Source organism: Salvelinus namaycush, chromosome 18 (assembly GCF_016432855.1).
Source record: "Salvelinus namaycush isolate Seneca chromosome 18, SaNama_1.0, whole genome shotgun sequence".
In the NCBI taxonomy this organism is placed as follows: domain Eukaryota; kingdom Metazoa; phylum Chordata; class Actinopteri; order Salmoniformes; family Salmonidae; genus Salvelinus; species Salvelinus namaycush.
In genome coordinates, this window is record NC_052324.1 from 543360 (window position 1) to 563785 (window position 20426).

At 43.6% G+C, this 20426-nt stretch overlaps 1 protein-coding gene across 1 annotated transcript in view; it reads right to left on the reverse strand.

Moving 5' to 3' along the window:
- Window positions 1–20426, reverse strand: part of LOC120062977 (tetratricopeptide repeat protein 28-like) — a 243632-nt gene that overhangs the window by 123012 nt on the left and 100194 nt on the right. Inside the window, exon 2 of the mRNA XM_039013028.1 lies at window positions 3241–3388. Within this exon, the coding sequence (XP_038868956.1) occupies window positions 3241–3388 (148 nt within the window). The remainder of the gene's footprint in view (window positions 1–3240; window positions 3389–20426) is intronic.

Sequence of the window (20426 nt, forward strand, 5' to 3'; positions counted from 1 at the left end):
TCTGTCACGGTCTTATTCTCTCTCTTTCCCAAGTCCAAGCTCCAGAGTTTCAGCGACAGGACCTTCTCCAGGGATGATCCAAGGCTCTGGAACTCCTTCCCTCCAGCCATCCGTGACTCTGAAATCATCACCATCTTTCAGTCCCTCCTAAAGCCCAACCTCTTCACCTTGGCCTACCTCTAAGCCCCTCCCCACAGACACTCTCCCACACACACACATACACACAACACCTGCTCGCTCACTCATACACTGACACATCACATTCTTTCCTCTTCTTTAAGCTCCTCCCCTTCTCTTTGTTTCATGTTTTTGTTACTTCCTGCTGTTAGACTGGCGTTGTCTTGTTTTGATATCTCGGTTTAGTTTCATTGAAAAGTCCATTGAAAAGTCCCATGTACTATTATTACCAATCCTTTTACAAACATAGAGTAAATATCATCCACAAGTACATAAACAGGTACAGTACATTCATATATAGTTCCTTCTCCTGCTCTCAGGCTTGGTTTCATAAAGGGGAGGCCCTGGGAGGTTGGTGATCATTACAAACCCATGTAGTGTACATTCTGTTTTCCCCTGCCTTTAAATACAACCATGACTCATTTTACCTTCCCATTTCACAAGCCATTCTCTTCTTTGGGTCTGTGACTGTGAAGAGGCAGAGAGCTGACTGCTGAGAGGGCTAAAGTCCTCCTGTATCCTACGTCTGTTTTTCTGCATCTCCATACATACTAAAAAGAACATACTAAAAGTACTATATTTTCTCATCATCATGATCATTATGGTGACATTGTTTATTATGGGGAAATTGTCTCTCCTCCAACCCTAAGAGCTCAGTCAGAGAACTTCAGAGCTGGTCCAAGATAATAATAATAATAATTTTGTGGGTTCTTATATTTGTCCTATTTCACACATGCACAAGTGTGTATTATACGCATGTGTGAATTTGAAATGTGTTTTTTTGCATATCCCAACTCTCCCTGAGACTCCCTCGGAGATTGGGGTCATGGCCAGGGTCAGCTATTATCAACGGCGACCCTGGAGCAATTAGGGTTAAGTGCCTTGCTCAAACGCACATCAACAGATGTTTCATCTTGTCAGCTCGGGGATTCAAACTAGCAACCTTTCGGTTACTGGCCCAACACTCTAAACACTAGACTACCTGCGGCCCAAGTTTTCGGGACAAACAGAACAGAAGAGAACCAAGCCCATTTACTCTCAACACTGACTACTGATTGGGCTTAATTTCTCTCATTTCATTTCACTCAGCGATATTCACCGCAGGAAAAAAAGATGCATCAAAACCTTGATATCTGAGGAGTTCGAAGCTGACATAATGATCATAGGCGGCAGAGAAGAGAGTCGGGGATATAGAGGGTTCTGAGAGCAGTTTCCCCTCCTTTGACAGCTCTTTGTTGTGGGAAACACAAAGGCGTAGAGTACAGTAGAATTCTGGACTCATGGAAAATCTTTCAGATCTATACGAGGAAGAGAGAGGGAACTAACGTCTGTGTTGTGTCGTGTGGGGAAAAGTGTTTGGCAAAGCCACAGTGACAATGTGAGAATGTAATATTGTTATACTAAAGTAAAGTAAACACAAACAGTGGTGATAGTATGCTTCAGGGGAATTTTATACACACTTTTTGTCTCCTTGAAGACAAAGGACTTGAATATGTTTTCTTACTTTCATTATTTCTGTGCTTTGTTCACTGTTTGAATGAGCACACCTTTATCTGTCTCGCTATGCCCAATGACTAAACATGTAAAGAAAAACATTAAAGTGAATTTGAAGACTAAACAGATGTATGTGTTGTCCTGAAAACAACAAGTAGCTACTTGACTAATACAAGTTGGATGTATATCATCAGTATGTGAGAGAGATCAGAGAGAGTGGATCCACACGGTTCTGTTCTGTTCATCTTCTTCATTACACTTCAACTCTGTATTTAACTAGCTGGGGCAAAAGTTTAGTAAGACCCTAGCGACACCAAACTCCAAGCGAGGGGAAAATGAAATGAGTGGGTTTGGTAATCCCCAGGTAATCCTGGGAGGGGTGTGTTACACGGACGATAAGACGGGCTGGCAGCAACACGCCATCTTCGACTTCAGCGAGAGAAAGCAACGCTTTCCTACCTTTTCCTTATCACAGGGTTTTGGCTGCACAACAGTGATTATCCTCCCTGTTTGCTGGCGTAACGCTGATTATCTTCCCCCTATGCCAGGAGCCCCTCTGAGAGGATCATTGCTCTTAATCCCCCGACCTAGCCCCCCCTAACAAACCTTGGACTGGCTCCCCCCTCCGTCGCTAGCTGCTTCCCTCCCTGGCACCATGGGAAACGTGGTAAACAATTAAGAGATTAAAAAGCCTGGGCCAAGAGCTTCTCCTATTCTACTGAGAGAGAGGCCTAGTCAGGTCCACAGTGTTTAGTGTTGGGCCCACTCTCAAGTCCTTTTGCTGTTAGGCTTCCAGTGACAAGGTTTATGTAATCAATGTACCTCAGATGGGTTTTTCACTCAGTGCTTGTTTTTTCCATGTATTCAGATACAGCCTTTCGCTAACAGGGATTGACAGAGGTGCTCCATGCAGCCTAAAACACAATGACTCCTCTCTGAACAGAACAGAACACAGACATGTGGATCCTCTCTCTCTGATCTCTCTCACACATCATGGAGCAGGGAAGTCACAGAGTTTACTGAAAGGCCTGGATATTAAGCTACTTGGCGTTGGAAAATAGGCTTCATCAAGGGCATACAAGGGCTGTATTGTTGGATGTTTATTATGATAAATAAGTATCTTTCTGATCAGCCTGACCGATAATCAGTCACACATACACTGAGACAGACAGACAGACAGACAGACAGACAGACAGACAGACAGACAGACAGACAGACAGACAGACAGACAGACAGACAGGCAGGCAGGCAGGCAGGCAGGCAGGCAGGCAGACAGACAGACAGACAGACAGACAGACAGACAGACAGACAGACAGACAGACAGACAGACAGACAGACAGACAGACAGACAGACAGACAGACAGACAGACAGACAGACAGACAGACAGACAGACAGACAGACAGACAGACAAGTGATTACAGATATACAGTGTAAAGACATACAGTAGTCACTCTGACAGACAGCTAGAGTCACACTGACACATTAATTGACTGACGAGGATGAAGATTAGCGACATTTAGACCGTTAGAAAGGCAGATAGGAAAACAGAGAGAGATAGTAAGTGTTACCTCGTAGTGGGGACTTCATGGCAGCCTCCACCATGCCAACCAGTAGCTGCAGGCTCTTGGGGTCTTGGGCCAGCCCCGAGGCGAAGGCGGCCAACGCGTCGGCATGGCGACCAAGGTACTGAAGGGCAACACCCTGTCGGAAGTATGCCTGTAGAGAGGAGAGGGAGAGGGAAGGAAAGAGAGAGAGAGAGAGTTAGACCCAATCAAATCATGAGAAAACATGATTACTTGACACATTGGAAAGAATTTACAAAAACACTGAGTGAACTAGAATGCTATTTGGCCCTAATCAGAGAGTACACAGTGGCAGAATACCTGATCACTGTGACTGACCCAAAATGTAAGACATCTTTGACTATGTACAGACTATGTACAGACTCAGTGAGCATAGTCTTGCTATTGAGAAAGGCAGACCTGGCTCTCAAGAGAAGACAGGCTATGTGCACACTGCCCACAAAAAGGTGGAAACTGAGCTGCACTTCCTAACCTCCTGCCAAATGTATGACTATTAGAGACACATATTTCCCTCAGATTACACAGACCCACAAAGAATTTCAAAACAAACCCAATTTTGATAAACTCCTATAGCTATTGGGTGAAATACCACAGTATGCAATCACAGCAGCAAGATTTGTGACCTGTTGCCACAAGAAAAGGACAACCAGTGAAGAACAAAAAACATTGTAAATACAACCTATATTTATGTTGATTTATTTTCCCTTTTGTACTTTAACTATTTGCACATCATTACAACACTGTATATAGACATAATATGGCATTTGAAATGTCTTTATTCTTTTGGAACTTTTGTGAGTGTAATGTTTACTGTATATTTTGTATTGTTTATTTATCTGTTTACTTGCTTTGGCAATGTAAACATGTGTTTCCTATGTCAATAAAGCCCTTAAATTGAAATTGAATTGAAAGTGAGAAGTCACTACTGCAGTCTAGCTTCACAGCATCGGGCTGCAAACAAACACATTACCAGACACACTCATTTAACACCACTTGCATTTTTTTTCACATGAGCAGTTTTCAGAGTACATGGCACCACTCTCCTTTGTATTCCCATAATAGAGCGATGACTGTGTTTCCTGTACTTGTTAATTGGATTATACATTTGACATAAACGCACATGATACAGTACACACTCATCGGTTGCATTTCTCAAGAGCATGCCATTGTTTTCTATTCACACAAATGGTTTTGGTTTGCAGTGGGTATCGTCTGCGCACAAGTGTAGAGTAAAGGGATTTCTATTAGATTCCGTTGAAAGAGCTTCGAGAGGGAGAGAGAGCTAGCCTACATAATGGACTTACTTTATAGCATCATAAAAGGATAGCCATAAATAATCCAGACTCTCCATGTTATTTTTCACAGTTTTGCTATAATGACATACAGTACGTGTACTACCACCCTGAATCTGCCATGGCCTATTTGTCGACATCTGGGCCTTTCAATAGTGTGGAGCCCTCGAGTAGAATTCCTCCTCTTCCACCAGTTTGTTCCCACTGCTCCCAGATAGCCAGTCAGTCACATGGTGGTTGAAGTGTGATTTAACAGCAGTGAAAGGCACAGATCATGTGGCCACAGCCATATCTGTTACTGACACTCTACAATGTTTGGGAACATTTAAGAAATTGATTTTGTGTGTATGTGTGTGTGTGGGGGGGGCAAAACAAATGTCCATTACCCAAAACCAATAGTATAATAAAGAGAAACAATATTTCACCAATAGGTTTCCAGTGACAGCAGCCTCTCCCCTGTCTATGTGTAGCCTGTAGAGACAGAGCTGTTTCCTGGCCTGTCTGTCTATCTGTCTCTGTCTGTCTGTCTCTATCTGTCTGTCTCTATCTGTCTGTCTCTATCTGTCTGTCTCCGACTATGTTTGTGTCCCAAGGCTGATCTGAGACAAATCCTTGTACAAAACTGAACAGAACCCAGCTCTGCTCAGCTCAGCTCCATGCCCTGAGTAAGCACTGCAGCCCAGCTCACAGCCTACTCCAGCCAAATCATTAAATCCACCCGCAGATCTGGGATGATATAAACAATGCAAAAGTTACACTAAAGTGTTCCCTTCTAAATAGCTGAGGAATGCTCAACTCCGTTCTCTTATTTCAAGGCAGAGTTGAGTTTTGATAATTGGTCGTGTGATTTGCTAGCAACAACATTGAGTCACCATCAGTAGATAAAAATTTAAATTCTGAAAATTCTTAACAGTACCTATGTTTGTCCTGTACAACTGCGGTCCTTCCGCGTGGTGCTGAACTTCATACTTTTAATAACACATTTGATCAAATACAACTACTGACTTTTCCCTAATTTGTGTTGCTGAACTGGAGACGTACTGGCCTTGACGTACTACGCAAGCTGAGGTCCAATTGGAACAAGTGTATTCGAGCTGAGTTGAGCAACACAAATTCGAAAAAAAGTTGGGGGTTGTAATCAATAAAAGTTTTTATTAAAAGTATGAATTTCAGCACCATGCGGAAGGACCGTGGTTGTACAGGACAAACATAGAGATTTAGGATGAAATGCTATTGCCTGGAAATACAATTTAAAGTTTGGTATGGATCTTATGTCTTTCCCTCTATAAATTTGTTCATTTTATCTGCGATTGTTTACATTTCTATATACATTTTGAAACCGCACAATGAATTTTATCCCAATAGCCAGAAGGGAGAGCCATGGGAAGCACTGAACTATAGAAATTTGGCCGTGGCAATATATACATTTTGACAGTAGATATTCTGCCAGTTAAACCAACTGGGATATTATTCCATGTACTGAGGTCGGAACGAATTGATTTGAGTGTGCTGTTAAAGTGTCTGGCAATCGTTTTATCTTAGGAAGGAAATATATCTACTCCCAAATATTTAAACTCCATCCTCCATCGGGGTCTTGAGTGGCAGTAGGGCTGATTTGGTTAGATTAATTTCGTCATTTTAATTTATCAGATTAATTTATCTATGACCTTCAATGCGTTTGGGAGCGATTGAGATACATTGTCTAGATATAGTAAAATATTGTCTGCGTATAATGAGATGAAGTGATCAGAAATTAGTGTTATATCCTTCGATTGATGAATTGCCTGGGCCAGGGGTTCCATGGATAATAAGAATAGCAAAGCGGAAATTGGATCGCCTTGTCTGCAGCTTCTAGTGATTCTGAATGGAGCAGAGCAGATATTGCCTGTTATAACTATGGCTGAGGGATTGGCACATCATTGGTTCTTAAAGGACGTAAATGTGCATGTTAAATTATACATTTAATAAAAACTGTTGCACCTACAAACTTAGTCAAGCTGACATATTTTAAGTCTAATGGAAACTACTCAGAAAACTCAATTGCTAATAACACTGTAAAAACTCTGGTATGTGGTTCTCGGTAACAGCTCATGACAAGAGGCGGGGATTATGTTGTGTACCTCCAATCAGGTTGATTTGTGAATTTTCTAAGAGGCTATGTGTAATATATGTATGTACAGTGCGTTCAGAAAGTATTCATACCCATTTACCTATTCCACATATTGTTGTGTTACAGCCTGAATTCAAAATTGATTAAATATTTTTTTTTCACCCATCTACACACAATACCCCATAATGACAAAGTGTAAACATGTTTTTGGAAATGTTTGCAAATGTATTGAAAATTAAATACAGAAATGTCTAATTTACATAAATATTCACACCCCTTTGCTATGACACTCCAAATTGAGCTCAGGAGCATCCGATTTCCTTTGATCATCCTCACTACAACTTGATTACAGTCTACTTGCGGCCAATTCAATTGTTTAGACATGATTTAGAAAGAAACACACCTGTCATTATAAAGGTCCCACAGTTGACAGTGCATGTCAGAGCAGAAACTATACCATGAAGTCCAAAGAACTGTCTGTAGATCTCCAAGATAGAATTGTGATGAGGCACACAGTACCAGTCACAAGTTTGGACACACCTACTCATTCAAGGGATTTTCATTATTTTTTAAACTATTTTCTACATTGTAGAACAATTGTGAAGACATCAAAACTATGAAATAACACATATGGAATCATGTAGTAACCAAAAAAGCGTTAAACATATCAAAATCTTCTACTTTGAAGAATCTCAAATAAATAAAAATTATTTACCCCCTTTTTCATGGTATCCAATTGTTAGTAGTTACTGTCTTGTCTCATCGCTGCAACTCCCGTACGGACTCGGGAGAGGCGAAGGTCGAGAGCCATGCATCCTCCGAAACACAACCCAACCCAGCCGCACCGCTTCTTAACACAGCGCGCATCCAACCCAGAAGCCAGCCGCACCAATGTGTCAGAGGAAACACCGTACACCTAGCAACCTGGTCAGCGTGCACTGCACCCGGCCCACCACGGGAGTCACTAGTGTGCGATGAGACAAGGATATGCCTGCCGGCCAAACCCTCCCTAACCCGGATGACGCTCGAACCCAGAGTCTCTGGTGGCACAGCTAGCACTGCGATGCAGTGCCTGCCTTAGACCACTGCGCCACCCTGGAGGCCCAAATATAAAATATATTTTGATTTGTTGAACACTTTTTTGGTTACTACATGATTCCATATGTGTTATTTCATAGTTTTGATGTCTTCACTATTATTCTACAATGTAGAAAATAGTAAAAATAAAGAAAAACTTTTGCCTGGTACTGTATATCGGAGCAAGGGTATAAAACAATTCCTAGAGTGTTAAAAGTTTCCAAGAGCACAGTGGTCTCCATCATTGGGAAATGGAAAAAATATGGAACTACCCAGACTCTGCCTAGAGCTGGTCCGACCAAACTGAGCAACTGTGCAAGAAGGACCTTGGTCAGGGAGGTGACCAAGAACCAAATGACTGCTCTGACTGTCACGGCCGTCGAAAGAACTAGACCAAAGCGCAGCGTGGTGAGCGTACATATTCCTTTTATTCGGTGATGACGCCGACAAAAACAATAAACAATACAAACACGACCGTGAAGTTTAACTTCTCTAGGGTAGGGGGCAGCATTCAGAATTTTGTATGAAATGCATGCCCAAATTAAACTGCCTGCTTCTCGGGCCCAGAAGATATGATATGCATATAACTGGTAGATTCGGATAGAAAACACTCTAAAGTTTCCAAAACTGTTAAAATAGTGTCTGTGAGTATAACAGAACTGATTTGGCAGGCGAAAACCTGAGAAAAATCCATTCAGGTAGTAGGTTTTTGGTTTTGTAGTTTTCTATTCAATACCATTACAGTATCCATTGACTTAGGACTCAAATTGCAGTTTCTATGCCTTCCACTAGATGTCAACAGTCTTTAGAAATTGTTTCAGGCTTGTATTCTGAAAAATGAGGAAGTAAGAGCAGTCTGAATGAGTGGACCCTAAAGTGTCACAGAGCTTTTTCATGCGCGAGACTGAGAGAGTGCCTTTCTTGTTTACCTTTCATATTGACGACGTTATTGTCCGGTTGAAATATTATCGATTATTTAGGCTAAAAACAACCTGAGGATTGAATATAAACCTCGTTTGACATGTTTCTATGAACTTTACGGATACAATTTGGATTTTTTGTCTGTCTGTTTTGACTGTGTTTGAGCCTGTGGATTACTGAAGAAAACGCGCAAACAAATGGAGGTTTTTGGATATAAAGACACTTTATCGAACAAAAGGAACATTTATTGAGTAAATGAATGTCTGCTGAGTGCAACCATATGAAGATCATCAAAGGTAAGGGATTAATTTTATCTCTATTTCTGACTTGTGTAACTCTTCTACTTGGCTGGTTACTGTTTGTAATGATTTGTCTGCTGGGCTATGTTCTCAAATAATCGTAAGGTATGCTTTCGCCGTAAAGCATTTTTAAAATCTGACACCGTGGTTGGATTCACAAGAAGTTCATCTTTAAACCTATGTAAAATATGTTTTGTTTTCTGAATTTTTATAATGAGTATTTCTGTATTTAAATTTGGTGCCCAGCAGTTTCACTGGCTGTTGAAGAGGTGGGACGCTAACGTCTCACGTACCCAAGAGAGGTAAGGCTATAGTGCCAACAAACAAAGACAACTTCCCACACTGAAAGGAGGAAAAAAGGGCTACCTAAGTATGGTTCCCAATCAGAGATAACGATAGACAGCTGTCCCTGATTGAGAACCATACCCGGCCAAAACATAGAAATACAAAATCATAGAAAACAAAAACATAGAATGCCCATCCCAAATCACACCCTGACCAAATCAAATAGAGACATAAAAATGTTCTCTAAGGTCAGGGCGTGACACTGACAGAACTACAGAGATGGGAAAACCTGCCAGAAGGAAGTTTCTACAGCACTTCACCAATCTGGGCTTTATGAGAGAGTGGCCAGACGGAAGCCACTCCTGAGACAAAGTCACATGACAGCACGCCTGGAGTTTGCAAAAAGGCACGTGAAAGACAGAGCATAAGGAAAAATATTCTGTGGTCTGATGAGACCAAAATGTTGTTCTTTGGCCTGAATGCAAAGCTCTGTGTCTGGAGAACACCAGGCACAGCTCATAGCCCATCTAACACCATCCCTAACGTGAAGCACGGTGTGATGGTTGCTGATAATGGGCCTCTGTACGCCTATGTAGATATTCCATTAAAAAATCAGCCGTTTCCAGCTACAATAGTCATTTACAACATTAACAATGTCTACATTGTATTTTTGATCAATTTGATGTTATTTTAATGGACAATTTTTAAAAATTTCTTTCAAAAACAAGAACATTTCTAAGTGACCCCAAACTTTTGAACGGTAGTGTAAATGAGAGCATTTCATTTTCAATAAATTAGCAAACATTTCTAAAAACATGTTTTCACTTTCTTCACTTTATGGGGTATTGTGTGTAGATAATTTTTTTAAATCAATTTTGAATTCAGGCTGTAACAACAAAATGTGGAATAAGTCAAGGGGTATCAAATCAAATGTTATTTGTCACATACACATGGTTAGCAGATGTTAATGCGAGTGTAGCGAAATGCTTGTGCTTCTAGTTCTGAAGGTAATATGCAGTAATATCTAACAAGTAATCTAACAAATTCGCAACAACTACCTTTTACAACTAACTTAAAGGGATAGAATAAGAATATGTCAATATAAATATATGGATGAGCGATGGCCGTGCGGCATAGGCAAGATGTAATAGATGGTATGAAATACAGTATACACATATGAGATGAGTAATGTAGTACATGTAAACATTATTAAAGTGGCATTATTTAAAGTGACTAGTGATACCTTTATTAAATCCATTTATTAAAGTGGCCAGGGATTTCGGTCTGTATGTTGGCAGCAGCCTCTCTATGTTAGTGATGGCTTTTTAACAGTCTGATGGCCTTGAGATAGAAGCTGTTTTTCAGTCTCTCGGTCCCAGCTTTGATGCACCTGTACTGACCTCACCTTCTGGATGATAGCGGGGTGAACAGGCAGTGGCTCGGGTGGTTGTTGTCCTTGATGATCTTTAGGTCTTCCTATGACATTGGCTGCTGTAGGTGTCCTGAGGGCAGGTAGTTTGCCTCCGGTGATGCGTTTTGCAGACCGCATTACCCTCTGGAGAGCCTTGCGGATGAGGGCGATGCAGTTGCCGTACCAGGCGGTGATACAGCCCGACAGGATGCTCTCGATTGTGCATCTGTAAAGGTTTGTGAGTGTTTTAGGTGACAAGCCAAATTTCTTCAGCCTCCTGAGTTTGAAGAGGCGCTATTGCGCCGTCTTCGCCATGCTGTCTGTGAGGGTGGACCATTTCAGTTTGTCCGTGATGTGTACACCGTTCCACCTTCTCCACTGCTGTCCCGTTGATGTGGATAGGGGGGTGCTCCCTCTGCTGTTTCCTGAAGTCCACAATCATCTCCTTTGTTTTGTTGACGTTAAGTGAGAGGTTGTTTTCCTGACACCACACTCCAAGTGCCCTCACCTCCTCCCTGTAGGCTGTCTCGTCGTTGTTGGTAATCAAGCCCACTACTGTTGTGTCTGCAAACTTGATGATTGAGTTGGAGGCGTGCATGGGCACGCAGTCATGGGTGAACAGGGAGTACAGGAGGGGGCTGAGCACGCACACTTGTGGGGCCCCTGTGTTGAGGATCAGCAAAGTGGAGATATTGTTTCCTACGGTTCACCACCTGGGGGCGGCCCGTCAAAAAGTCCAGGACCCAATTGCACAGGGCGGGGTTGAGACCCAGGGCCGTAAACTTAATGATGAGCTTGGAGGGGACTATGGTGTTGAATGCTGAGCTGTAGTCAATGAACAGCATTCTTATATAGGTATTCCTCTTGTCCAGATGGGTTAGGGCAGTGGGCAGTGTGATGGCGATTGCATCGTCTGTGGACCTATTGGGGCGGTATGCAAACTGAAGTAGGTCTAGTGTGGCAGGTGAGGTGGAGGTGATATGATCCTTGACTATTCACTAAAAGCACTTCATGATGACAGAAGTGAGTGAAGTTAGTTCAGTTATCTTTACCTTCTTCGGTACAGGAACAATGGTGGCCATCTTGAAGCATGTGGGGACAGCAGACTAGAATAGGGAGCGATTGAATATGTTCGTAAACACACCAGCCAGCTGGTCTGCGCATGCTCTGAGAACGCGGCTAGGGATGCCGTCTGGGCCAGCAGCCTTGCGAGGGTTAATGCGTTTAAATGTTTTACTCACGTCGGCCACGGAGAGGGGGTGCCCGCAGTCCTTGGTAGCGGGCCGCGTCGGTGGCACTGTATTATCCTCAAAGTGGGCAAAGAAGGTGTTTAGTTTGTCTGGAAGCAAGACGTCAGTGTCCGTGACGTGGCTGGTTTTCTTTTTGTAGTCCTTAATTGCCTGTAGACCCTGCCATATACGTTTCGTTTCTGGGCCGTTGAATTGCGACTCCATTTTGTCCCTATACCGACATTTCCCTTGTTTGATTGCCTTGCGGAGGGAATAACTACACTGTTTATATTCGGCCATATTCCCCGACCTCTTTCCATGGTTGAATGCGGTGGGTCACGCTTTCAGTTTTGCGCGAATGCCGCCGTCTATACACGGTTTCTGGTAGGGGTAGGTTTTAGTAGTCACAGTGGGTACAACATCTCCAATGCACTTCCTAATAAACTCACTCACCGAGTTGGCGTATAAATCAATGTTATTGTCTGAGGCTTCCCGGAACATTTTCCAGTCCACGTGATCAAAACAATCTTGAAGCGTGGATTCCGATTGGTCAGACCAGCATTGAATGATTCTAGTCATGGCTACATCCAGTTTGAGTTTCTGCCTATAGGACGGTACTAGCAAGATGGAGTTGTGGTCGGATTTCCCGAAGTGAGGGCGGGGGAGGGCCTTGTATGCATCGCAGAATTTAGAGTTGCAGTGGTCTAGTGTTTTGCTCGAGCGGGTACTACAGTCAATGTGTTGGTAGAATTTAGGTAGCCTTGTTATCAAATTAGCTTTGTTAAAATCCCCAGCTACAATAAATGCAGCCTCAGGATATATGGTTTCCAGTTTACATAGAGTCCAGTGAAGTTCTTTCAGGGCCGTCGAGGTATCTGCTTGGGGGGATATACACGGCTGTGACTATAATCGAAGAGAATTCTCTTGGGAGATGCGGTCGGCATTTCATTGTAAGAAATTCTAGATCAGGTGAACAAAAGGACCATGAGTCGATAATCATGAGGCATACACCCCCGCCCTTCTTCTTACCAGAGAGATGTTTGTTTCTGTCGGCGCAATGCATGAAGAAACCCGGTGGCTGTACCGACTCTGACAACATATCCCGAGTGAGCCATGTTTCTGTGAAACAGAGAATGTTACAATCTCTGATGTCTCTCTGGAAGGCAACTTGTGCCCTAATTTCGTCCACCTTGTTGTCTAGAGACTGGACATTTGCGACTAATATACTCGGAAGCGGTGGGTGTTGTGCTCGCCTTCTAAGTCTGACCAGGAGGCCCCTCCGTCTGCCTCTCCTGCGGCAACAACGTTGTTTTGGATCGGCCTCTGGGATTAGATCCAATGTCCAGGGTGGAGGTCCGAACAAAGGATCCACTTCGGGAAAGTCGTATTTCTGGTCGTAATGTTGGTAAGTCGACGTCGCTCTTATATCCAATAGTTCTTCCTGGCTGTATGTAATAACACTTAAGATTTTCTGGGCTAACAACGTAAGAAGTAATACTTTAAAAAACTAATTACTGCATAGTTTCCTAAGGACTTGAAGCGAGGCAACCGTGCCATCTTGTTTTATGAATACTTTCTGAAGGCACTGGATATGTAATTCTAAGAGGCTAACCTGCAGCCAGTCTGGGCTACTCCCTTCCCACTGAGGATACTCTGACTGCAGTAGCTAGCAGCTTCCAAAAGTGACACGGAGGATAATTTGTGATTAGCATCTAAGAGGTCTTTTCATTAGTGTGCTCAAGCCTCTCTCCAGCCTCTCTCCAGCCTCTCCGCAAGCACCAGTAGGGAAGGGGAAAAGGGGAGGGGATTAGGGAAAATGAGACATGACATTGAATTTATGGAGACCCGTAATTAATTTCACTTCCGTCCAAGCCGCTGTTGATTACCAATCTCTCTCTGCCCTCGTCCCCCTCTCTCTGCTTCCCCTGAGCCTGCATCACAACTCCATTGAAACATATGAGGACAGAGATTAGATTCAAAGCATTAACCTTTGTTCTAACACTGTTATTATAGGATGGGAACGAGGGCCAGTGTGCCCGCCGCTCGATATTAATTGCATCTAGTGGCGGCTGAGGCTGAGTTTGGGCTGCTTGCCGTAGGAGCAGAGAGACAGGCTCGGAGACCTTCTGCCCCAGGGAACAACAGACATTTTAAAGTACTTTTCTCTTTGATTAGATTTACCATATAACTGCTCTTTCATTCCCCTCTGAGAGCCAAGCAATGACAGAGAGAGAGAACCAACAAGAGACAAAAAAATCTAATAATTGACATCCCCTTTATTTATTTTATTTGTCCCCCCTCCTGCCCTACATGTAAGTATTTAAAAACCTATACCCTTCAGAGGGCATTCAAATATTGCAAAAACAAGCATGTGCATAAATGCAAAAATCAAAGAGCGACGGTGAAAGATGAGAGAATCGATGCACCACACCGCCTTAAAATAATTATCTCTCTGCCATTAATCTCAGCAGTCAAAACACACCATGTAGGCCACACATGCACACACAGACGCTTGAACACACACGCACTTGAACACACACACATATGAGCATTCGCTGCTCAACAGGTCGGTTATCCCACTAGCAGGGAGAAGTTGGAGAATAAGGAGAGAGAGAGAGCATTTACCATTACGACACATTTCTATTCACACTTAACTGGATATTTTCTGAAAACACATCAGCAACCACTTAGAGCTGCAGCTCAAGCGATTAGCACACCCTTCAGTTCTCAGAGAGGAGAAGCGAGGAGAGAGCATCTGTGAGGCTCCACAGATTTGCCTTCAAACGTATTACACAGTCACAAAGGAAAGGCAAAAGAGCATGCTTAATCACCTTACTGCCTCGCCTAGCCTTGCTTTCTCCCTATATATAGAGAGGCCAAATTGAGGATAAACACCACTGTTACCAAAGACACTTTAACTACAATACAGCGTCTAACCTGACTAACGCAATGCATCTTGTAATAAATGACAACCAATGTTTCTCAACCTCTGTTTAGTGTGAAAATAAAACAACCTAAATTATTGAACCTTCCTTCCTGCCTCTTTGGCTCCTCTGTTTTCAGCTACAATGTGCTCATGATACAGAACATGTGTTGATTGACAAGAAAGGTTTGTCGTTCTTACCCCAGGGTGGATTTTGTGTGTGTCTCTGCATGTGTGTGTGAGAATGAGAGAAAGAAAGAGAGAGCGAGACTAGAGAGACAGAAGGAGAACAGAGCGGAGCTATGATAAAAGCTTTTCTTGTGTTCGAACATTTTAATATTTAATGACTGCTTGTTTGAAGTACTTTTAAATATTAATATTTTTATGCTTAAGAGGAAGAGGGAAAATGATGCAAAGAAAATATATACACATACATACTGGTAGATTGTGCTACACACACACACACACACACACACACACACACACACACACACACACACACACACACACACACACACACACACACACACACACACACACACGTAGCAAAGAGTAGGGCTCCTAGTCAGTGGGGTTTGACAGGAAGTTTACAGGATTACAGGATGTGTGTGTGTGTGTGAGCATGTGTGTGAGGGACCAACTGTTAGAGTGCTCTTTATTAGCAGATTTAGGTCCTAATACCCTGGGCATCTGTCCCCCTCCCCAGTCAGCCTGGCCCTTTGACAAACCCCCCAGGGCTGTACCGAGACCCTATTTATTACTAGTGTGGCTGAGTGTGTGTGTGTGTGTGGGGGGGGTGTGTATGTGTGTTTATGCGCTAGCTAATCTTATTCAACACTCACAGTAGTCTCTCTCAAAATGTAAGCTCTACCAACAGTACTACTTCAGCAGATACACTACATGACACCTGCTCATCAAACATCTTATTCCAAAATCATGGTCATTAATATGGAGTCGGTCCCCACTTTGCTGCTATAACATCCTCCACTCTTCTGGGAAGGCTTTCCACTAGATGTTGGAACATTGCTGCAGGGACTTTCTTCCATTCAGCCACAAGAGCATTAGTGACGTTGGGCACTGATGTTGGGCGATTAGGCCTGGCTCCCTTTCTGCGTTCCAATTCATCACAAAGGTGTTCGATGGGGTCAAAATTAGGGCTCTGTGCAGGCCAGTCAAGTTCTTCCACACCGATCTCGACAAACCATTTCTGTATGGACCTCGCTTTGTGCATTGGGGCATTGTCATGCTGAAACAGGAAAGGGCCTTCCCCAAACTGTTGCAACAAACTTGGAAGCACATAATTGTCTAGAATGTCATTGTATGCTGTAGCGTTAAGATTTATCTTCACTGGAACTAAGGGGCCTAGCCAAAACCATGAAAAATAGCCCCAAACCATTATTCCTCCTCCACCAAACTTTGCAGTTGGCACTAGTGTTTATTAGTTGGCACTACCGTTGACAGGTAGCGTTCTCCTTGCATCCGCCAAAACCAGATTTGTCCGTCGGACTGCCATATGGTGAAGCGTGATTCATCACTCCAGAGAACACGTTTCCACTGCTCCAGAGTTCAATGGTGGCGAGCTTTACACCACTCCAGCCGACGCTTGACATTGCGCATGGTGATCTTAAGTTAGTGTGCAACGACTTCCAGAGGAAGTTTGGAACTCAGTAGTGAGTGTTGCAGCCAAGGACAGACGATTTCAACGCCCTACACACTTCAGCACTCGGCGGTCCCGTTCTGTGAGCTTGTGTGGTCTACCACTTCGCGGCTGAGCAGTAGTTGCTCCTAGATGTTTCCACTTCACAATAACAGCACTTACAGTTGACCGGGGCAGCTCTAGCAGGGCAGAAATCTGATGAACTGACTTGTTGGAAAGGTGGCATCCTTTGACGATGCCACATTGAAAGTCACTGAGCTCCTCAGTAAGGCCATTCTACTGCCAATGTTTGTCTATGGAGATTGCATGGCTGTCTGCTTGATTTTATGGACCTGTCAGCAACGGGTGTGGCTGAAATAGCCGCATCCAGGAATTTGAAGGGGTGTCCACATACTTTTGTATATATAGTGTAGATGTACACACAGAGTTTCCATTAGCCTGTAATAGCCGGCTTCTGGCCGATAAAAAAAACGGAAAAGCCGATTAATAAAATTGGTATAGGCCAATTGTCAGAAGAAAAAAAATCCCATTGTGAAATAATGCATTTTATCCTATTCATTGATGTAAATACCAGTCAATGTAGCGTGAGAGCTGCTGATACAGCTGAAACAGCTATTTGGTTGCTGCTGGAGTGAAACGTGCTTTAATAAGCCTAATCATTGCGCAACAATTCTAAAGGCAATCGCATGGGGACAAAACAATGGCTATGATTAAAAAAAAAAAAGCTAAAATGTTCATTTCTCAACTGCTAATTGTAGCTCGCTTCCCATTCGCCATTCAAGTGGCATGCTGACTGTAGGAATGGTCACCAGAGCTGTTGCCAGAGAACTGAATATGAATTTCTCTAACATAAGCCGCCTCCAACGTCATTTTAAAGAATTTGGCAGTACGTCCAACCGGCCTCACAACCACAGACCATGTGTATGGCGTTGTGTAAGCAAGTGGTTTGCCAATATCAATGTTGTGAACAGAGTGCCCCATTGTGGCGGTGGGGTTATGGTATGTCCAGGCAGAAGCTATGGACAATGAACAAAATAGCATTTTATTGATGGAAAATTGAATGCACTGAAATACCGTAATGAAATCCTGAGGCACATTGTGAGGCCCATTATCTGTGACCAACAGATGCATATATGTATTCCCAGTCATGTGTACTCCATAGATTAGGGCCTAATGAATGTATTTCAATTGACTGATTTCCTCAAACAGTATGAACTGTAACTCAGTAAAATCTATATGGCCGAATATGGCCGATGTTTTCTGCTGGTGCCAATAAGAGGCTACTTTTCACTCAATTCAGTTGAGAATTTTGATAACTAAAAGACAGATTGGATTATTTTCGTTGTCTTGTCTTTACAGAAATAGCCATTTGTTTTCCAAACTATTTTTCAGAGATTGTATTCTAAAATATTTCAATATGCCTGGCTGGGTCTCTCATCTTTTCACTACAGTCATAAGTCAACAATCATCTGTTTTATTTGCCGTGTGCTCTGCCCAAATTGCGGGCCCTTCCGACAGTAGGATATGCAAAAAAAAAAAAAAAAGAAGCTAATGATCCTCTTTGGCCAAATCCTGCTTTCTGGTGTAGTGGCCTATTTTTAATGATTATATATATTTCTGTATAGACAGGAGCAAGCTGTCTATATAATTATATTATTAGGCTATATAATTTTGGCAATTTAATTAAATTTACTTTAGGGAAAGCTTCCCCTAGCCTTATTGACGTGCCGCATGTGTATTCTAACATCTTCAAATTGCTCATTGGAATTTGGTAAGAATGACATACGCCGTTGCATCCGAGTTGCATGCTCTGTTAAGATAAATTTGGAGGTGGAAGTAACGCACACCTGGTTAGGTGAGGTGCTGGCTAGCAGAGTAGAACACCTGGTTAGGTGAGGCGCTGGCTAGCAGAGTAGAACACCTGGTTAGGTGAGGTGCTGGCTAGCAGAGTAGAACACCTGGTTAGGTGAGGTGCTGGCTAGCAATATAGAACACATGGTTAGGTGAGGTGCTGGCTAGCAGAGTAGAACACCTGGTTAGGTGAGGTGCTGACTAGCAGAGTAGAACACCTGGTTAGGTGAGGTGCTGGCTAGCAGAGTAGAACACCTGGTTAGGTGAGGTGCTGGCTAGCAGAGTAGAACACTTGGTTAGGTGAGGTGCTGGCTAGCAGAGTAGAACACCTGGTTAGGTGAGGTGCTGGCTAGCAGAGTAGAACACCTGGTTAGGTGAGGTGCTGGCTAGCGGAGTAGAACACCTGGTTAGGTGAGGTGCTGGCTAGCAGAGTAAAACACCTGGTTAGGTGAGGTGCTGGCTAGCAGAGTAAAACACCTGGTTAGGTGAGGTGCTGGCTAGCGGAGTAGAACACCTGGTTAGGTGAGGTGCTGGCTAGCAGAGTAAAACACCTGGTTAGGTGAGGTGCTGGCTAGCAGAGTAGAACACCTGGTTAGGTGAGGTGCTGGCTAGCAGAGTAGAACACCTAGTTAGGTGAGGTGCTGGCTAGCAGAGTAGAACACCTGGTTAGGTGAGGTGCTGGCTAGCAGAGTACAACACCTGGTTAGGTGAGGTGCTGGCTAGCAGAGTAGAACACCTGGTTAGGTGAGGTGCTGGCTAGCAGAGTAGAACACCTGGTTAGGTGAGGTGCTGGCTAGCAGAGTAGAACACCTGGTTAGGTGAGGTGCTGGCTAGCAGAGTAGAACACCTGGTTAGGTGAGGTGCTGGCTAGCAGAGTAGAACACCTGGTTAGGTGAGGTGCTGGCTAGCAGAGTAGAACACCTGGTTAGGTGAGGTGCTGGCTAGCAGAGTAGAACACCTGGTTAGGTGAGGCGCTGGCTAGCAGAGTAGAACACTTGGTTAGGTGAGGTGCTGGCTAGCAGAGTAGAACACCTGGTTAGGTGAAGTGCTGGCTAGCAGAGTAGAAAACCTGGTTAGGTGAGGTGCTGGCTAGCAGAGTAGAACACATGGTTAGGTGAGGTGCTGGCTAGCAGAGTAGAACACCTGGTTAGGTGAGGTGCTGGCTAGCGGAGTAGAACACCTGGTTAGGTGAGGTGCTGGCTAGCAGAGTAGAACACCTGGTTAGGTGAGGTGCTGGCTAGCGGAGTAGAACACCTGGTTAGGTGAGGTGCTGGCTAGCAGAGTAAAACACCTGGTTAGGTGAGGTGCTGGCTAGCAGAGTAGAACACCTGGTTAGGTGAGGTGCTGGCTAGCAGAGTAGAACACCTAGTTAGGTGAGGTGCTGGCTAGCAGAGTAGAACACCTGGTTAGGTGAGGTGCTGGCTAGCAGAGTACAACACCTGGTTAGGTGAGGTGCTGGCTAGCAGAGTAGAACACCTGGTTAGGTGAGGTGCTGGCTAGCAGAGTAGAACACCTGGTTAGGTGAGGTGCTGGCTAGCAGAGTAGAACACCTGGTTAGGTGAGGTGCTGGCTAGCAGAGTAGAACACCTGGTTAGGTGAGGTGCTGGCTAGCAGAGTAGAACACCTGGTTAGGTGAGGTGCTGGCTAGCAGAGTAGAACACCTGGTTAGGTGAGGTGCTGGCTAGCAGAGTAGAACACCTGGTTAGGTGAGGTGCTGGCTAGCAGAGTAGAACACCTGGTTAGGTGAGGTGCTGGCTAGCAGAGTAGAACACCTGGTTAGGTGAGGTGCTGACTAGCAGAGTAGAACACTTGAAAAAGAAAAGGAGCGCTGCACACTCTAGGAGTTTAGATGCAATTATTTATAACCAACGTTTTGACAGCCAAGCTGACAAACAGTGCAGGTCACTAGTTTCTATAGTTTGAAAGGAAACACACAGGTGTCTGTAATCATGGCCGGTGGTGACTTGATTTTATTGGTTGATTTAGAGATATAAATAGAAAATATTCAAAAGCATGAATGGATAACATATGATCGGACATATGATAGATACATATGATTGATACATTTTGGCTAAATAATCCTACAAACATTATTTACAATGGATAGCAAAAACAC